The 20161-nt window shown below is 45.2% G+C and overlaps 3 protein-coding genes across 3 annotated transcripts; all 3 read right to left on the bottom strand.

Annotated features, from left to right (window-relative positions):
• Positions 1-1177: 1177 nt before the first annotated feature.
• LOC141041172 (uncharacterized) lies at positions 1178-1870 on the bottom strand. The gene has a single exon (XM_073507288.1). It carries the CDS (start codon positions 1868-1870, stop codon positions 1178-1180), a length of 693 nt encoding a protein of 230 aa, XP_073363389.1.
• A 13526-nt stretch (positions 1871-15396) lies between these two features.
• LOC141041171 (uncharacterized) lies at positions 15397-16592 on the bottom strand. The gene is made up of 4 exons (XM_073507287.1): positions 16287-16592; positions 16163-16179; positions 15692-15821; positions 15397-15585 (listed from the first exon to the last, which is right to left on the bottom strand). The coding sequence occupies exons 1-4, from the start codon at positions 16590-16592 to the stop codon at positions 15397-15399; spliced, it is 642 nt and encodes a 213-aa protein (XP_073363388.1).
• Positions 16593-18705: 2113 nt separating this feature from the next.
• Positions 18706-19398, bottom strand: LOC141041170 (uncharacterized). The gene has a single exon (XM_073507286.1). It carries the CDS (start codon positions 19396-19398, stop codon positions 18706-18708), a length of 693 nt encoding a protein of 230 aa, XP_073363387.1.
• Positions 19399-20161: the final 763 nt, after the last annotated feature.

The following is a 20161-nucleotide window of genomic DNA, read 5'->3' as shown; positions in this document are numbered from 1 at the left end:
ATTCAGTGGCCTCTCTTTTTGTGTGTTGGGCCTGTGTTCGTGTAGCTAAATGCACTGCATCTTTCTAGTGCTGCGTACTGCATCAATTTTTTTGCCTGTACTTACTGCAGCCATTTTTTTGAAGTTATTGTTTTTTCTTAGTGGGCCTTGTTGGACCTGTGTTCGTGGAGTGAAGACGCATTGGGCCCAAGTCGGCCTGTGAGCACAGCTGGTTCCCGGTGTGTTGTGTGCGGCCTAATGTTTAGTCTCACCTCGCCCGCGGAAGGCGCGCCCGATCTGTTTATAAGCGCTGGCGAGGCAGCCGTATCGAACTCCTCTTGTTACTTATTTGGGCGCTTATACACGGCGCTCGCTACTCTATGCAATCTGACCTGTGGGCCCATGTGCGCCCGACCCCACGCATTGTGGCTCAGAATGACTCGCCTGCTGTGGGCGCAGACCTACTACGAGACTGGCTGGGGCCGGCTACACCTGGGTTGTCAATTTTTTTATTGTTTTTTTCAATGGAGGGGCGTGCACTACTTTGTAAACCATCTTTGCACTGCACTTATCAGTTTTCTGTACTGCATGTGCACGCAGTCCGTACTACATGCACAGTGCTCATTTTTTGTTTTCATGTTTTTGCTCTTATGTAATCTTTTTTCCAATGTAGGGGAGTGCATGCTTAGTAAACATACTTGTATTGCATTGATTATGTTCCTGTACTGCACGTTCATATATTTCCGCACTACATATACAAATCACATTTTTCTTTTTGTGGGTTTCTCTTATCTATTCGTTTTTCCAAATTTAGGGGCGTGCACTGCTTTGTTGGGTATGTGTAAACTTCATTTGACAGAGTCTGTACTGCATTGGTACACAACTTGCACTGCATGCGTCCTTTTTGCACACTGCTCGAATCTAATGATTCATGAGCAAACAACAGAAAACAAATTATCACAAGTATTCTGTACGACAAGTTCATCATGATCAAACTAATTTCAATAGAAAGCAATCTAACATAATCAAAGTTCACATCATTACAAGCGATTCTGCATGGCAAGCAAACTAAGTTCAGCAAAAGCAAATGATCACAAGCAAACTAACGATACATAAGCAAACAACATAAAGAAAATTTGATGATAATTCTAAAACGACGCTGGCATTGGTTGCTCTTTGGCCGGCACCATCTTCTTCTTCACCAGTCAGCGTCTCTCCATCCCCAGCTGCTCCTGGCGCGCTTCTTGGGGGGCTCCTCCTTCTCCAGCTTTGCACGGCGAAGCCTGTCCTGGCTGAGGGTGATGCGGTTCCATATCTCGTACGCTGCGTAGGTGTCCTTTGCCGCGTACTCGATGTGCCTCCTGGACAGAGGCAGGGTGGCCCAACGCTTGTGCTCGTCGTCGGTGATCTTCTTCTTCATGTTGTTGTAGTAGTTGTCGATGAGCATGCCAGAGACGTCTCTAAGGGAGTCCAACTCCTTGGTTGCCTCGGGCACCCTCCACTCCTTCTGGATGTCGACGAAGTTGGCGACCTCCAGATTGACGCGCTCTAGCCTTTTTTTGTCGCCGTCGATGGAGAAGCCTGCAAAGGTGTACCTGGGGTCGGCGAGGAAGTTGTCGAAGACGGTGCACCTTTCAGCGGCGCTCAGTTGGAAGAGCAGCACCAAGTGTTTCTTGCCGATGGAGAGTTTGCAGAGGGCGGGTTTCTGCGTCGCTTCAGGCTCGTTGTTGTACTCGAGATCAATGCCGACGATCTTGTGGCGCTTGAGGCTGAGGTGGCGCTCGTACTGCGCGAGGGTGGTCGCCACCTGCTTCTTGTCGTTGGTGTGGATGACGTGCAACTTGGTGTTGCCGTTGGCCTCCACGTCCTTGTACTCGTCGGCGAACGCCATGGCCGGTAGTAGGGGCTTGGTGTTTTGCGTGGAGATGGTTGTGATGGAGCGATTTGGTGGCAGCGCAATGGATACTTGTGTTGTTGTGGATGAGAAGGCCTATGGCAGGGGTCTGAATTTAAGGGGAGGGCGCGGGGTGGGATGGCCGCATCGGATGAACTGCACGAGCTCGCTGACGATGCGGTTTGTGCAGATCGTGGGTTGGTGTTGCGTCTGTGATCGTGGGCTTGTGGCGATGGAACCACTCCGATTGGGTGGTTGTATGCGAACGTGGTATTTTTTAACGTGGTTTTTTTATTTTTGATCAGTAGATTTTTTTAACCACCACTTTCTGTGCGAACGGGCATTTTGTGACGTTTATATGTATCCTACGTGATAACGAAACTGCATTGGTTAGAGTTCCGCACTGCATCGTGTACAACGGAGAACTGCATGTTGTGTAGAGGTGCTTACTTCACAGTATTTTTTGCTTGTCCTTGCTGGAGCCCCTGAATAAAGTACAATGTATTCTGAAATTTTACGAGTTTTTCGATGTGTTCTATACCGTGTATTTATTCATGTAGGTAATCCAGAACTGGATTTGCTAAACCATACTGCTTCGTGTAGCTAAATGCACTGCATCTTTCTAGTGCTGCGCACTACATCAATTTTTTTGCCTGTACTTACTGCAGTCCCTGTACGGGAGGGGTAAGGGGGGGGGTTGCCCCCCATTTTTTTGAAGTTATTGTTTTTTCTTAGTGGGCCTTGTTGGACCTGTGTTCGTGGAGTGAAGACGCATTGGGCCCAAGTCGGCCTGTGAGCACGGCTGGTTCCCTGTGCGTTGTGTGCGGCCTAATGTTTAGTTCCACCTCGCCCGCGGAAGGCGCGCCCGACCTGTTTATAAGCGCTGGCGAGACAGCCGTATCGAACTCCTCTGGTTACTTATTTGGGCGCTTATACACGACGCTCGCTACTCTATGCTCTCTCACTTGTGGGCCCATGTGCGCCCGGCCCCACGCATTGTGGCTCAGAATGACTCGCCTGCTGTGGGCGCAGACCTACTATGAGACTGGCTGGGGCCGGATGCACCTGTGGTGGTCAATTTTTTTTCTATTGTTTTTTTCAATGTAGGGGCGTGCACTGCTTTGTAAACCATCTGTGCACTGCACTTGTCAGTTTTCTGTACTGCATGTGCACGCAGTCCGTACTACATGCATAGTTCTCATTTTTTGTTTTCATGTTTTTGCTCTTATGTAATCTTTTTTCCAATGTAGGAGAGTGCACTGCTTAGTAAACATACTTGTACTGCATTGATTATGTTCCTTTACTGCATGTTCATATATTTCCGCACTGCATATACAGATCGCATTTTTCTTTTTGTGTTTTTCTCTTATCTATTCGTTTTTCCAAATTTAGGGGCGTGCACTGCTTTGTTGGGTATGTGTACACTTCATTTGACAGAGTCTGTACTGCATTGGTACACAACTTTTTTTGCCTGTACTTACTGCAGTCCCTGTACGGGAGGGGTAAGGGGGGGGGGTGTTGGGGGGGCTTTTTTTGTGTGGCACTTATTTGAATGTAGACTTTTTCTTTTCGGATGCGTTTTCTTAACATGCGTTTTTTTTATTTTAACTTTTTTTACGAACTGCGTTTATTTTATTTTTGTTTTACAGACGGAACTTCATTGTTCTTCATATAGAACTACATCATGTGCGTTTTGATGTGGTCTTTCTTATTTTAGCCGGGCCGTTTTTGGGCCAGCCCGTTTTATGTTGCCTTTTGCCACACGTGGGCCTCCTACATGTCCGTTCCAGGCGATCCCACCGCTCCACTGACAGGGAGAGAGACCGAGAACACTCCCCTCTCCTCTCTTGTAGTTCCTCCCTCGAGAAAAACCGCCGTCGCCCGCAGCAACCGCCGTCGCCCGAGGAACCGCCGCCCTCAAGAGGTTCTTATTCCTGCATTCCGCGTCGACCGCTCCGCGAGCCCTGGCCGCTGCGCTCCCGCAGCCCTTTCCTGTCCGTTGCCGTCGCCGCACCCTCCCCCCTCCCCGTCATCGCCGCCGCCGCCTGCGCCGCACCTTTTTTGTGGTACGTTTTGCTTGTTCTCGGTCTTGATCGTCCGCTCGTCTTGTTTTGTTATTCTCGTAGTTGCTGTTGCTGTTTTTGCTTGTGTAATTTTTTCGTAGGCAGCCAATTTTATCTCGATTTTGGAGTCGATACTCTTGTGTAGCAAGGTGGATCTAGGGTTTCGTGAGATTTTTGCCAATTTTGTTGCTTAAATCTGTCACTTCGTCGTTGTGCTGCAGGCAAACGCCATGTCTTCGCCGAGCAGAGTGGGAGGAGGAATTCAGGGTATGTGGAGTGCTTATTTTAGGCTTTTTGTTTATTTTGTTTGATGTTTATCTAGTTTCCTAAATCATCCTGCATATTGGTTTATGCTCTGTTAGTTGTCAGCGTTCGTTTGCCTTATTTTGTCACGTGATGTTTTGTAATTTCTGTTTCTGGTTCTTTTTTAATCAAGGAGGTGATTGTGGTTCTCATAATGATATGCCAATTGGGTCTCGTTGTCCTGGTGGTAAGGATCATGGTGTGGAGGGAGGACATCAATTGAATTCGCCGATATGATTGATTTGTTTATTTTGTGTATGCTGGTTACTTTGATGTTGTACCAATTGGTGTTGCCTTGTTGTATATAGTCCGGCATTTTGTTGGGAAGAAACATGAAGTTAGTGTATGTAGAACTGTATTTTATTTTCTATATGTGAACTCCACTATATGTATGTGTGAACTGCATTGTTGTTTTATTCAAGTTTTTTGTGCAATGCATTCATTTTTTTAGCTTATGGTTGGAGCACTGCATTTCATATGTCTAAGTGTAATGCATTTGTTCTTTTTGTGCACTTTTTAACGACCATAGTCAAACTACATTTTGACGCAGTGTCTATTTTCCATGCTGGGGCGCCTGGGTTTGAGGAGGTTACTCAATTGATTGACCATTATTTTGCAGAGGGTAATGTTGGTGTGAGCTTTGACCAGAGACGTCCCGTTTTGTCTGAGACACAGTCGCAGTCTGTTGATGGTACAGAGGAAGTTACACATGATTGGATGGTCTCGGAACAGCTTCGTGAATATGAGTTGAAGCAAAGCAAGAAGAAGTTGAGGTTTGAAAGTGACTCAAAAGAGTTTGCGGAGAAGGAGAAGAAGAGGAGAGCTGCAGATGGTGCCAAGGGTGCCAAATTTGCCAAGGTGAAGAAGCCTTCTTTGCAGAAGAAGAAGCTGAGTACTGTTGCTGAGGAAGGTGGTACACCTCGGTGAAGTCCATGTGTTGCTGGCATGAACAAGAATCTTGGCAAGAGAACTGCTGAAGCTGGTGGAATGGATGATCCTCAGTGCAAGCGACTACATGTCACTGAAGGTCCCAACTCTGATGATGACGACTTTGTGCTTGCTGATTTTGTGAGGGATGTTCATAGTGGTAGACGCAAAGACTATGGTTCATCTAAGAGTACCCAAGCGTGCCCGTGACGATGTCGATGAAGATTTTTGTGGTGACTCTGGCGAGGAGGTGGATGTTGTTCCAAAGGTTTGTTGAAGTGGACTGCATTTGTTTTCTTCATTGTTATTCTATCTGTGTTTTCTCTGTCTCTTTTTTATGGCTAGTCGTCTAATGTGGATTACATTTCCCTTTACACAGAGGAAGAAGTCTAGTAAGAGCAATGCAGCTGAAGATGATGCCGAGGGAGATGATTCTCGATTTAACAAGACCGTACGTTTGTCGCTTCCCACTGTTTGCAAGGCTGATGCCTTGTTGAAGGAGCACACTGTAGTCGTGTTCGGGATGCTGGATTTGGTGTTGTCTTTGAACTGACAGTAAAGAAAAATGTGTCGCGCATTCTTATGTGCTATCTGATGGGAGTGATTGACCCTGCCACCACGATAATGGACTTTGGGAATGGCAGGGTTCTTCGAATCAATCGTGATGCAGTTGATCACATTTTTGATTTACCCATGGGACGTCACACTGCACCCATGGCTGCTGCCAGCGGCCATGATGACTCGTTGAGTGCCCTCAAGGATGAGCTTGGCTTTGACCATTCAAAAAGTATAGGTGCCAAGGACTTGCTTGAGAAGTTGAAGGCGTTGGTGGAGGAAGATGATCATGTGACCGTTGACCTTGCTGTGAAGGTGTTCTTCCTGATACTCTACCAGAGTTTGTTGTGCCCCGGGCCTGCAGTTCGTTTGGGTAGAGTTGCTGCAATGGTAGAGAACATGGATTATGCGGCTATGGCTCAGATGGACTTTTGTCAGCTTGTTGTTGATGAGTTGCAGGCAGCTGTGGTGAGGTGGCAAACAGAAGGCAGCAAGAAGAATTGTGCAGAGGGTTGTGCCATTGTCCCCCTGATTATGTATCTTGACTGCTTGAAGCTTCGCAAATTTTCATTCATGCACACGTTGACGCCACGTGCGTCATACCTGACGACCAAAGACCTGATGATGTTATACAATGAGGATGTGCTTGTGAAGGGAAATATTTACTTGGAAACTTACAAATTTGGGAAGCTGCCGGTTAGTGCATCTGAGTTTTTAATATCAGTTTTTTTAAAAAGGTGCAGCCATTATAAATCTGAACTTTTCTAGTACTCACATGTGTACTTGTCTTTGCCTCTTGTCTTTTTTTTACAGTGGAAGGTGCCAGGTGATATTGTGTACAACCGTCCTGTTGCAGTTGTATGCGGCAGCTCTGATGCGGGACCTAGCACTCTTGCTAGGTTTTATGAGCCTATATGTAGCCAGCTTCCTGCCCGTGATGATGAGGTGCCGCGTACTCGTGGTTTCATGGCTCGATAGATGTTTCATAATAGAAGCTCTTCTAAACAGAGATTTGTTGGCGGCAAAAAACGCGAGGAGATTGATGAGCCTCTTGTGAAGGTTTTGAAGTTGACTGAAGATTTGCCAACCTCTGGTGAGGTTGAGGACAGTTGCTGGTTTTTTCCCTGTTGGCCATGGCCCACGAGATGAAGATATTGTTGCTGCTCACAATTTTGATTGTGGCGTGATTGAAAGCCTGAAGATTGCAGTGACGAATGTTCGGTCTTCCTATGCTCAATTGAGACATACACAGGAGGAAAAATGCGGTCGGTATGAGAAGGATGCTGGGCATATTTTGGATGAAATGAACCGCCAGGACGCTGGGGTTGGCGCTGATAATGTATGTTCTAGGTTTTTTGTTGCTTTGAACCTCTTTTGTGTATTATGTGGACTGCTCCTCACTTTTTTTGTTTTTTGTGATAGGCTGGAGTGGAATCTTCTGGTGTCCATGGAACTAGGGACGATGGAATTGGTCAGGTACAAGTACTTCTGCCATGTCTGTTCTGTCACGTGTCCCTCTTCTTAAACTTGCATTTGTTCATTTCCATTTTTATTGTATTTTTTGTGTACTTCACGGTTGTAAAGTGTGTACTGCTTGTGCATAGTTGATTTTTTTGTCATAACCATCTTATTTTCTTTTTGGTTTGTTCTATGCCCATAGACTGGTGTTGCTGCTTGTGATGTGCACAAAGAGTCCTACGATGGATCTGGGAAGGATGAGGTCTTGGGTGATGCATCGTCCCCTCCGGATGTTGTAGCTGATAAGGTATAGTTGTATTACTTGTTCTGTTAGTGTGTTGTAATCTAATTTTGTTGTTGTTGTTATAAACTTGATGTGCGGTGTTATGCTCAGTCATATGCATTTTCATCTACATATGTTAGCTGCAATAGTTTTATATGTGTGAGCTTCAGTCTTTGACACAAGTGAATTGCATTTAATTTCGCATGCGTGGTCCATTACATAAGTGAGCTTCAGTATTTAACATAACTGAACTGCAGCGTTTGACAAAGTGAACTGCAGTTCTTTTTTTACGTATATGTGTGTTGAAGTTGTAGTTGTTTTGATACACGTGGGTTGCAGTTGTTTGTTGTGTTAATTATCCCCACACTCAGTTTTGTGTTATTGTGTGTTTTTAATCTTTCCACAGCCTGGAGAAGAAAACGTGGAAGTTCACGTTGATCTGAATCAGGGCGGTTGTGCTGTTGATGGTGGTGGCAGTGTTGGTGCTTCTGCATCGGTTGCCGTCGACTGTTCAGACCCATCTGTAGCTCAAGAATCCCATGATGCTGTTTCCCCGAGCCGGCATGAAGATTCTGATTTTGGCATTGAAAAGCCGCTGGAGAATGTCGTCCCTGCTGTTAGTGTTGTTGCTTCCCGTGTTTGTCTAGCGGCCAACGATGTCCCTGAAGTACCGAGAGTGGAGCCTCATGCAGCTGAAGTATCTAAGGACGTTGCGGTTGACCAGACTGTTGTAAATCCAGATAATGCTGATGTTGCTGCAGAAGGGCAGTCTAGTGATGTTGTGTTGGATTCGTCGCAACCTATCAAAGAAAATGTATTGGCCAGCTCTGAAGAACAACAACTGAAGGCAAGAGTTTTGTTTTGAACAGTACAGTTGAAGTTTTTCTCATTTCATTTTTGTTTAATTACTATGATATTCGTATTAGATGTTTAATGATAAGTGAAACTTGATCTTTCGTTTATGATTTTCAAAATAGCTAGCAGAATTTCCTTGGCTTAATATTTGAACTTCATTATTTGGATAAGTGAACTTCATCTTTTTTATTACAGATGACGAACTTCCTGTTGTGACACCGTCGAGCATTGATCCAGCTCTCCTGAAAAGATACAATGAGTTGTACGCTTCTGTTACGAGGGTTCGGAAGGACAAGAAGAAGAAGTATGGTTTTTTTAGAAATTGTTTTGTTCATATGTATTTTCTAATTTTGGTTTTCAGCCCTTTTTCTTTGTTGTTATTTTTTTAGTATATTATGTTTCAGTTTTTCATGAAAAATTCAGGGACATGATTGCTTTTAAGACTGAGTTGGGTGATATTACCATTGGCGAAGTTGGTCAATCCTTTTGGGATAAAGGGATGCTCACTACAAGACTTGTAGATCTTGGGGTTTCTTTGCTGGTAGATAAGTTTAAGGGATCTCCGACAATGGTTGTCCTGTACCATATTTGTGTAAGAATGCAGAAGTTTTTGTTTTATTTTTTTGATTTTATTTTCTGATTTCGTGCGACGACATGTTTTCTTGAGCACTATTTGATTTTTGGTTTTGTATTGGCAGACAAATATTTGGAATGGTGGTACTGTAGGCAGGAACTTCAAAAGCCGAGGAGCGTGTTGATAAAAAGGATACGGTGAGTAACGTTTTTATGTGTCGAATACTATATTTTTGCGTGTTTGTTTTTATAGTGTTATGTTTCTTCTTCTTATAGTACTTTTATTTATTTTTTCATCCTTTGAACATGTCCTTTTTGCAACTTTTGATCCGCCAGATATGAGGGATGGCGTTGGTCATTATTGTGTAGTTGCATTAAATGTGAAAGAAAGGCGGTTTGAATTTCTTGACTCGCTCAATAAACCTGGCAGCGCTGATGCGATCAGGGTTTTTAGGAGGATGGTTAAAAATATCAAGCGTGCATGGAAAGAAGGAAGCTCAAGTTCTGATGAGCCGCTAAATCCTCCTACACTTGATGGATTTGTGTTGAAACATGTCATTGTCCCAATGCAGCCAAATGGGTGTGTTCCGTACAGCCCCTCTTATCCATACTGCTCAAGTTTTTTTATTTCATATTTGTGAAACTGATGTTTTTTATTCTTTTATTGCAGGCATGATTGTGGATTCTATATGTTTCAATTCTTGCATACTTGCGATGGTGTTCGAGTTGCTCAGTTTGGGGTGGAGCACATTGGCTACATCAGAAAGGCCATGCTCTATAGTTGGCTCACATCGAGAAAGTGTTCCCTTGATTTAACATCACTTTTAATTTTTGGAGATAAAGGTTGTTTTAGTGAACTTCTTTATCCTTCCTTTATTTATTTATTTATTTATTTTGTATTGCTTACTTCCGGCTCTTACGGGCTTTTTTTACTAGTTTGTCTAGTTAAGTTCGTGATTTAGAATTGATGTGCATATTTTTTTTGTTGTGTTAGTGAGATGCATTTTATTTTTTGGGCAAGTGAGCTACATTGTTCTTCATAGGTGGGCTGCATTGTTGTGTACAAGTGGGCTGCATTGTTGTATACCTTTTTTGTTCTGCATTGTTGTAGACAAGTGGACTGCGTTGTTGTAGACAATTGTGCTGCATTCTATTCTTTAGTGAACTGCATTTTTTTATTTTAATGAGCTGTATTACATGTTTTTAGGTTTTATATTTTGTGCTGAGTGTTTCCATGTTTTTTCTACACGGTTTTAGGTTTTGATGGGGGGCTTCATGAAGGCTGTACGTCACTGTTTGAGTCCCAGGGTTCTGAGGTGGTTATGGAGGATTGTGTCATTGAAATCTCTCCAGATAATTCTTTGGCTAGAGATGGTTTGAACACAGTTGTGGCGTCTGGACCTGATGGTGGAAGTGTTTCTCGACCTAGCTCTCCACGCGATGTATTTGATGTTGATGATGATGATTTTGTTACGCCGTGTCCTCGCGCCACTAGGGCTAGGAGTGCAGCAATTAATCGCCCTCCTGAAGATGACGTTGAAATATTTTCGAACAAGAGGGCAGGTGAGAGGGCTTTTAACTTGAGATGCTCCATATGGAAATTGAAGCCTCCGAGGTTCAAATATATTGATGAGGCGAGGAAAATAAAGGATCATGTTCTGAGCAAATATTTTGTAACCAAATACCACGAGTAAGTTTAATGTGTGTGTGCTTAATCCTTTTTGTGTGTTTTGTTTTTAATTTTAATTTTATTGATCCCATATCTGTATGTTTACTGCAGGAATGCGTTCTTTATGGTGCATAGTCCTTTTGGTGATCTTGATACTTACAATGTTGACTATATATATAATACATTTGGCAAAGGAGCTTTAATGGATTCGTATCTCATGGATTTTGTCATTAAGTACTGGAAGCAAGACCCTGAAATGGGTTTAGTTTATCATTCTGGTGAACATGTGCTACTTTCACCCTTATTTATCACGGTAAACGTGTGCTGTCATTTTTTTCTATTGTACTGGTTTTTTATGTCCATGCCTGAATGCATTGTTTATTCCTTTTTTCATTTCCTTTTTTTGTTCTTTTTTCTTTGCAGTATGTTCTTCAGATGGAAACCTTTGTGACAAGAGATGATGAAGGAAACCCTGTGTTGCCAGTTGTGCATAACACGTTTGTTTTACAAGATGCAGTTAACCAGTTCAAGGTTTTTGTGAGTGACGACGTAAACCTGTTGGATGCAAAACTGGTAAGTTCATTGTTTCCTGTCATTTATTTTTCTGGTTTGTTGCATTTCTTTTTATATTTATTTTTTATAACAGTGGTCCTAGTGCTACGTGTCGAAATAACTTTTCATTTCATTTTTTGTTTTTTTATGTGAACAGATTATGATGCCGCGCTCCAAGGATGATCATTATTCCTTATACACGATGAACCAGCATCTCCAGACGTTTGATATCCATGACACTAGGAAGTACACTGGCCATCCTGATGTCACGACAAAGTGGCGCAGGACTGATTACCACTCAGATTGCATTGAAGTGGTATGTCATTTTTTCTTACCAAGTGCAGAGCTTTTTTGTGTTTCGCCTACTGCATTTTTTTATAAACTGCGCATGCAATGTTAGCGCACATAGAACCACACTTGTTTATGTAGTGCACTGCAACATGTGCATGACAGAACTGCATTTTTCTCAGGCCCCCCATAATCCTTGTAAAAAAGGAGATAAAAGGAAATGACCTCACGTGCATTTAAAAGAGGGACTGTCTAGACGTTGAGAACAATTTTTGTATTTTTCGGTTCGTATGAATAGTAATTTGATCTATGGTGTGTGTTATTTTTACATTGTGCTTCCTTTTTTTTTTGCCAGATGAGGAGGATGACTCAGTTGCTGAAGGCGATTTATGGTGAAAAAGTGTATAAATCTAAGAACCACCCTGACTGGGTTAAATTGGCAGAGAAGCCCTTTTACCCGGTCGTGCCAGCGCAGGGAGCAAACGAGTGCGGAATCTATGTTCTGAGGGTGACATAGTTGTATGACGGCCAACGTCTAGTTGAGAAAATTATCAAAATCGACGTAGCACCTTCTCTGTTTTCTTCTTTTTCTTGTTACTTTTTATTATTATTTTACTTTTTCACTTTTTGTTCTTTATGACAACCTTTTATTTAATCACTGTCTGCATTTTTTTAATTTTTCTTTTTTCAGCCTGCTGTTGAAGATTGGAAGGCGGAGTACATGTTCCAGCTGCTGTTCAATCCTTCGAACATGTTGTGTTATGAAGGCATGCCGCTTGAGCTACGAGAACTGATTGCGGACCTCGGGCTTACTTCCCTATCGCAATCGCAGACGCAGTAACAATCTACTTGGTAAAAACCCTGTGTATGGACAAGAACTAGGGGTTCATGTTGTGTACTGTGTGGTGTCTAAGGTATATAATGTATGAAAAGACTTTCGTTTTTCTGTTGTTGTCATTTTTCGTCTGCTTTTTTGGAGCAGTGTTTTTATGGACGAATATGTATCTGTATGTGTATTTTATATAAATAATTCATATAGTATATATATGTGTATATTTTTATTTTTGTTGAACTTAGACGTTCTGTGTGAACTGACATTTTTGTCACGCTTATATGTATCTTATGTGTCGCATAAACTGCATTGCATGTGATGCCGAACTTCTTCGTCCAACAAAAAGGACTGCATTTGTCTACAAGTTTATGCTGCACCTGTTTTTTGCTGCATTTTTTTGCCGCAGACCCTGCATTCATGTGTCTATCCTGGAACTGCGTTGCTTTAAGATACTGCACTGCTTTTTGCCTAACCAAGTGCACTGCTTTTGCCTAAAGATGCGTCCTTCAGTTGGTTATTTTTTTATTGTTTTTATTGTAACGTATGGGGGGGGGGGGTTGCCCCCCCCCATTTTTTGGTAGTTTATAGATTTGTATTTGCTCTTTGTATTCCCTATACTTACCGCACCGCGTACGTTAGCGTGAGGCCGAGCAGGGGGGTGGGAGGGGGGTCGTGACCCCCCTCCCCACCCCCCTGCGAGGCCGAGCCTGGAACGAGCCGGAGCAGGCGGCGACGCGGCGTGCTGCAGCGCCGCATGCGTAGACGAGTCCGTCACACCCCGTCGCCTCCCTATCTATCTTAGGGGTGTGGCTCTGGGGTTGCGTGCGTCCTATTGTTGGAAAAACAGAATGTCCGCACTGCGCCTGTCAACCAACCGCACTGCGTGCGTTAGCGCGAGGCCGAGCAGGGGGGGTGGGAGGGGGGTCGTGACCCCTCCTCCCCACCCCCTGCGAGGCCGAGCCTAGAACGAGCCGGAGCAGGCGGCGACGTGGCGTGCCACGGCACCGCATGCGCAGGCGAGTCCGTCACACCCCGTCGCCTCCCTGTCTATCTTAGGGGGTGTGGCTCTCGGGTTGCGTGCGTCCTATTGTTGAGAAAACAGAATGTTCGCACTGCGCCTGTCAACCAAGCGCACTACGTGCGTTAGCGCGAGGCCGAGCAGGGGGGTGGGAGGGGGGGGTCGTGACCCCCTCCCCATCCCCTGCGAGGCCGAGCCTGGAACGAGCCGGAGCAGGCGGCGACGCGGCGTGTCGCGGCGCCACATGCGCAGGCGAGTCCGTCACACCCCGTCGCCTCCCTGTCTATCTTAGGGGTGTGGCTCTGGGGTTGCGTGCGTCCTATTGTTGGAAAAATAGAATGTCCGCATTGCGCCTGTCAAGCAAGCGCACTACGTGCGTTAGCGCGAGGCTGAGCAGGGTGGTGGGAGGGGGGGCGTCGTGACCCCCCTCCCCACCCCCCTGCGAGGCCGAGCCTGGAACGAGCCGGAGCAGGCGGCGACGCGGTGTGCCGCGGCGCCGCATGCGCAGGCGAGTCCGTCACACTCCGTCGTCTCCTTGTATATCTTAGGGGGTGTGGCTCTGGGGTTGCGTGCGTCCTATTGTTGGAAAAACAGAATGTCCGCACTCGCCTGCCCCCTCCCCACCCCCCTACAAGACCGAGCCTGGAACGAGCCGGAGCAGGCAGCGACGCGGCGTGCCGCGGCGCCGCATGCGCAGGCAAGTCCGTCACACCCCGTCGCCTCCCTGTCTATCTTAGGGGTGTGGCTCTGGGGTTGCGTGCGTCCTATTGTTGGAAAAACAGAATGTCCGCACTGCGCCTGTCAACCAAGCGCACTGCGTGCGTTAGCGCGAGGCCGAGCAGGGGGGTGGGGGGGGGGTCGTGACCCCCCTCCCCAACCCCCATGCGAGGCCGAGCCTGGAACGAGCCGGAGCAGGCGGCGACGCGGCGTGCCGCGGCGCCGCATGCGCAGGCGAGTCCGTGACACCCCGTCGCCTCCCTGTCTATCTTAGGGGTGTGGCTCTGGGGTTGCGTGCGTCCTATTGTTGGAAAAACAGAATGTCCGCACTGCGCCTGTCAACCAAGCGCACTGCGTGCGTTAGCGCGAGGCCGAGCAGGGGGGTGGGAGGGGGTCGTGACCTCCCCTCCCCACCCCCCCTGCGAGGCCGAGCCTGGAACGAGCCGGAGCAGGCGAGTCCGTCACACCCCGTCGCCTCCCTGTCTATCTTAGGGGTGTGGCTCTGGGGTTGTGTAGTACACATGTTTGCGCTACATTTTTGTGCACTGCATGGGTAGCATATTTATTTATTGTTTTTCCCTCTTACGTATCATTTTTTCTAGTGTACGGGTGTGCACTGCTTTGTTGCTTCTATATGCACTACATTCGTCATAGTCCTGTGCTACACGTGTACACATTTTGCACTGCGTGCATCCTTCTTTGTGCCAAAGTTGTGACTGGTTATGCCAACGCCACGGACTGCAGGACTTACATTTAAGTACTGCATTAGGTGCACTAATTCTGTGTTGTGCACTGCACGAAAGTGCTTCTCTTGTGGTTCATTTTGAGCATGTACCGCACTTCATGCACACATATATTGAACTTCCTTGTAAGACTTTGGAGAACTGCACGCATTTTTTAGAGACCTATTACGGGACTGGCTGAGGCCTTGTTGTAGCTGGGTGGTCAATTTTTCCCTTATCTGAAGCATTTTTTTCTTTTGGAGTATATATATTTTGTGGTAGTACAAATGATGTCATTTCTACTGCTTGCACCAATGTTGAGTACTGCACTGAACGAAAGTTGCTGCAGCCCCTTTGTTCTGCATTTGTGCATGTACTGCACTTCATGTATACACTCTGTGAACTGTGTTATTTTTCTTATGTGAACTGTATTCACGTTTTGGTATCACACATTAATTTTTTCAAAGTTTTCTGGATACTTGTTCTAACACAAAGTAATTTCAGCGAAAGCAATTTATCAGAAGCAAACTGTGACACATAAGCAAACAACATAAATAAAATTTAATGATAATTCTAAAACGACATTGTTTTTACAAAAGAAATGTTCGATATGAAGCAATGGACATAATCAAAAGCTTGCATACATGATACAAAGAACAACACAACGACTAAAGTAAAGTGAAACTAAAACATAGCCCTGAATTATTTCTAGTTGCTGTATTGGATTACAGCCTTGTTCTTCTTCTGCTTTGCTTCTTTGTCTCTTTTTGCCCTGTCCAGTCCCATGATGACATCGTAGATGATTCTCCATGACTCATATGTTGCGAACGCATCTATTGCTGCATACTTGATAAGCTTTTCTGGTAGTGGGCAGAATCCCGACAGAGTATGGTCCTCCTTGCGGTTATTTTTTTATGTCATTGTAGTGAATGTCTATCATCCTGCCGGCAACATCAGCCAAAGAGTCAAACTTCTTTTTATTGTATGGGTCTCTCCATTCCACCTGAATATCAATGTAGTTGTCAGAGTAGATCTCCAAAACAGATAGCTTCAGCTTGCTTTTGTCTCCTGCAATGGCGAATCCGACGAAGGTGTACTCACCATTCATGAGGAATTTGTCTAGTTCCATTGGACTGCAAGATGTTTGTATAGAGTGAATATAGTTTATTTTCTTAGGAGTACCAATGTTTTTTGTTTTGTCTGAAACTGAACTGCAATATGAATATCTAAATCTTTTACATTGAGTAGTTGCTAATACTTTGTTCATCATAACTAGTAATATGATAATATATTGCATAAACAATGCATGTTTTGTGCATGATTGTATTCTTGAACTGAATTTCATACATGTTTTGTATAGTAATGTTGCAGTTTTCTATTATTCAGTCAAATAGTTTGTATTTGGTAAAACAAAATAAAACTGCGTGTATTACTAGATCATATAATTCAAGAATCGAGCACATGAGTGACATACATGGAGCCAGATGAAAACTGTCAATGAATTCATATGCCATGCTTTTCAAAAATGAAAACCAAAGTTTAAATAGTGGCGATTGCAGTGAAGAAAATTTAAAATCAATATTGACAATCAATAGTACAGATTGATAGTTATATTCTGATCTGTCTTTAGCTGCAGAGATGTGGTAGACAAGGCATTCTTTTTCTATGCATAACTGGAGCACTGCTGCCCGCTGTGGCTTCACGTAGTGTGTGTACTCGACATCAACGCCGACTAGTTTGACGGGCATTCCGCCGAGCTTCCTCCTGAGCGTGGACATCATCTCGTCCACGTCTTCACCCTTGCTTGTGCAAACGGCGTGGAGCTTGTGGTTGCCGTGGAGGTCGTAGTCGTGGAGCTCCCTGGTGTACCTGCGGCGCTGCTTGTAAAGAGGCGCATCCGCCATGACTCTCCTCTGCTCTCTCGTGTTTGTTCTGGAGAGAAGAGGTTGGTGAAAGGAAGTTTGGAGAAGAAGAAGCAATGGGTTTTTTTGGGGTTGTGTTTTCTCCTCTGCTCTCCTGTGCTCTCCTTGACAGGATGTGGGAGAGGTGGAGCGGGGTGGTAGCATGGTGGGGCTCTGTTTTTAGTTACGTGGCAACTACACAGAGGTTCTGCTATGAGGAGGCTCTGTTAGTGCGTTGGAAATCCGGAATGTCGTGTCCTCTTTTTTCGTGACTTGTTCAGGTATGCACGCAACTGTCAGAAAATGTGATGATTGTGTTTTCGGTGAATTTTCCTATTAAGTGCACTTCTTTTATATCAGAACATAACTGCGTACGTCCACGTAGTGTACGGCATGGAAGTGAAATTTATTCTTCATGCACTGAATTATATCGGATTAGGATTGATACAGATGTACGCACATTTAGTTTCTTGATGGAGTTCTTTCATGCAGTTCTTTATTTTATAGCGGACTGCTTTGCTTAAGTAACAGGGCTGCATTCTTCATTTTAGCGAGACTGCAATGCAGTAGAAGGAGAACTGCATTTCAGATTTTTTTTCGTGCTTCCACGTGGATAACTGCATTGTTTGGCGTCGCGGACTCCATTTGTACTTTTACTTCGGGCTTTCCGCGTTTTATTTATTAATAACGAACTGTAGTTTCTGGCAGTGCCCACGCACATTTTTCTTTTGTTGTTGTTATTCATTTAAAAAATGTTTTCTAATTTTTCTTTGATGTTTTATTTTTTGAAGTTATTGTTTTTTCTTAGTGGGCCTTGTTGGGCTGTGTTCGGGGAGTGAAGACGCATTTGGGCCCAAGTCGGCCTGTGAGCACGGCTGGTTCCCGGTGCGTTGTGTGCGGCCTATTGTTTAGTCCCACCTCACCCGCGGAAGGCGCGCCCAACCTGTTTATAAGCGCTGGCGAGGCAGCCGTATCGAACTCCTCTTGTTACTTATTTGGGCGCTTATACACGGCGCTCGCTACTCTATGCTCTCTGACCTGTGGGCCCATGTGCGCCCGGCCCCACGCATTGTGGCTCAGAACGACTCGCCTGCTGTGGGCGCAGACCTACTACGAGACTGGCTGGGGCCGGCTACACCTGGGTGGTCAATTTTTTTCTATTGTTTTTTTCAATGTAGGGGGGGCGTGCACTGCTTTGTAAACCATCGGTGCACTGCACTAATCAGAGTTCTGTACTGCATGTGCACGCAGTCCGTACTACATGCACAGTTCTCATTTTTTGTTTTCATGTTTTTTCTCTTACGTAATCTTTTTTCCAATGTAGGGGAGTGCACTGCTTAGTAAACATACCTGTACTGCATTGATTATGTTCCTGTACTGCATGTTCATATATTTCCACACTACTTTTTTTCAATGTAGGGGCGTGCACTGCTTTGTAAACCATCTGTGCACTGCACTGATCAGAGTTCTGTACTGCATGCGCATGCATTCCGTAGTACATGTACAGTTCTCATTTTTTGTTTTCATGTTTTTGCTCTTATGTAATCTTTTTTCCAATGTAGGGGAGTGCACTGCTTAGTAAACATACATCATACTGCATTGATTATGTTTGTGTACTGCACGTTCATATATTTCCGCACTACATATACAGGTCGCATTTTTTTCTTTTTGTGTTTTTGCTCTTATGTATTCTTTTTTATCAAATTTAGGGGTGTTCACTGCTTTGTTGCGTATGTGTAAACTTAATTCGACAGAGTATGTACTGCATTGGTACACAACTTGCACTGCATGCATCCTATTTGCACACTGCATCTTATTTTCGTTTTGCACACTGCTCGAATCTAATGATTCATAAGCAAACAACAGAAAACAAATTATCACAGGCATCCTGTACGACAAGTTCATCATGAGCAAACTAATTTCAACAGAAAGCAATCTAACATAATAAAAGTTCACATCATTACAAGTGATTCTGCATGGCAAGCAAACTAAGTTCAGCAAAAGCAAATGATCACAAGCAAACTAACGATACATAAGCAAACAACATAGCAAATTTGATGATAATTCTAAAACGACGCTGGCATTGGTTGCTCTTTGGCCGGCACCATCTTCTTCTTCACCAGTCAGCGTCTCCCCATCCCCAGCTGCTCCTGGCGCGCTTCTTGGGGGGCTCCTCCTTCTCCAGCTTTGCACGGCGAAGCCCGTCCTGGGTGAGGGTGATGCAGTTCCATATCTCGTATGCTGCGTAGGCGTCCTTTGCCGCGTACTCGATGTGCCTCATGGACAGAGGCAGGGTGGCCCAGTGCTTGTGCTCGTCGTCGGTGATCTTCTTCTTCATGTTGTTGTAGTAGTCGTCGATGAGCATGCCGGAGACGTCTCCAAGGGAGTCCAACTCCTTGGTTGCCTCGGGCACCCTCCACTCCTTCTGGATGTCGACAAAGTTGGCGACCTCCAGATTGACGCGCTCTAGCCTTTTTTTGTCGCCGTCGATGGAGAAGCCTGCAAAGGTGTACCTGGGGTCGGCGAGGAAGTTGTCGAAGACGGTGCACCTTTCAGCGGCGCTCAGTTGGAAGGGCAGCACCGGGTGTTTCTTGGCGATGGAGAGTTTGCAGAGGGCGGGTTTCTGCGTCGCTTTAGGCTCGTTGTTGTACTCGAGATCAATGCCGACGATCTTGTGGCGCTTGAGGCTGAGGTGGCGCTCGTACTGCGCGAGGGTTGTCGCCACCTGCTTCTTGTCGTTGGTGTGGATGACGTGCAACTTGGTGTTGCCGTGGGCCTCCACGTCCTTGTACTCGTCGGCGAACGCCATGGCCGGTAGTAGGGGCTTGGTGTTTTGCCCGGAGATGGATGTGATGGAGCGATTTGGTGGCAGCGCAATGGATACTTGTGTTGTTGTGGATGAGAAGGCCTATGGCAGGGGTCTAAATTTAAGTGGAGGGCGCGGGGTGGGATGGCCGCATCGGATGAACTGCACGATCTCGCTGACGATGCGGTTTGTGCAGATCGTGGGTTGGTGTTGCGTCTCTGATCGTGGGCTTGTAGCGATGGAACCACTCCGATTGGGTGGTTGTATGCGAATGTGGTGTTTTTTAACGTGGTTTTTTTATTTTTGATTAGTAGATTTTTTTTAACCACCACTTTCTGTGCGAACGGGCATTTTGTGACGTTTATATGTATCCTGCGTGATAATGAAACTGCATTGGTTAGAGTTCCGCACTGCATCGTGTGCAACGGAGAACTGCATGTTGTGTAGAGGTGCTTACTTCACAGTATTTTTTGCTTGTCCTTGCTGGAGCCCCTGAATAAAGTACAATGTATTCCGCAATTTTACGAGTTTTTCGCTGTGTTCTATACTGTTTATTTATTCATGTAGGTAATCCGGAACTGGATTTGCTAAACCGTACTGCTTCGTGTAGCTAAATGCACTACATCTTTCTAGTGCTGCGTACTGCATCAATATTTTTGCCTGTAGTTACTGCAGTCCCTGTACAGGAGTGGTAGGGGGGGGGGTTGGGGGGGCCCCATTTTTTTGAAGTTATTGTTTTTTCTTAGTGGGCCTTGTTGGACCTGTG

The sequence above is a fragment of the Aegilops tauschii genome, chromosome 2 (genome assembly GCF_002575655.3).
Source record: "Aegilops tauschii subsp. strangulata cultivar AL8/78 chromosome 2, Aet v6.0, whole genome shotgun sequence".
Classification (NCBI taxonomy): Eukaryota; Viridiplantae; Streptophyta; class Magnoliopsida; order Poales; family Poaceae; genus Aegilops; species Aegilops tauschii.
This window is presented reverse-complemented; position numbering and strand designations above follow the sequence as displayed.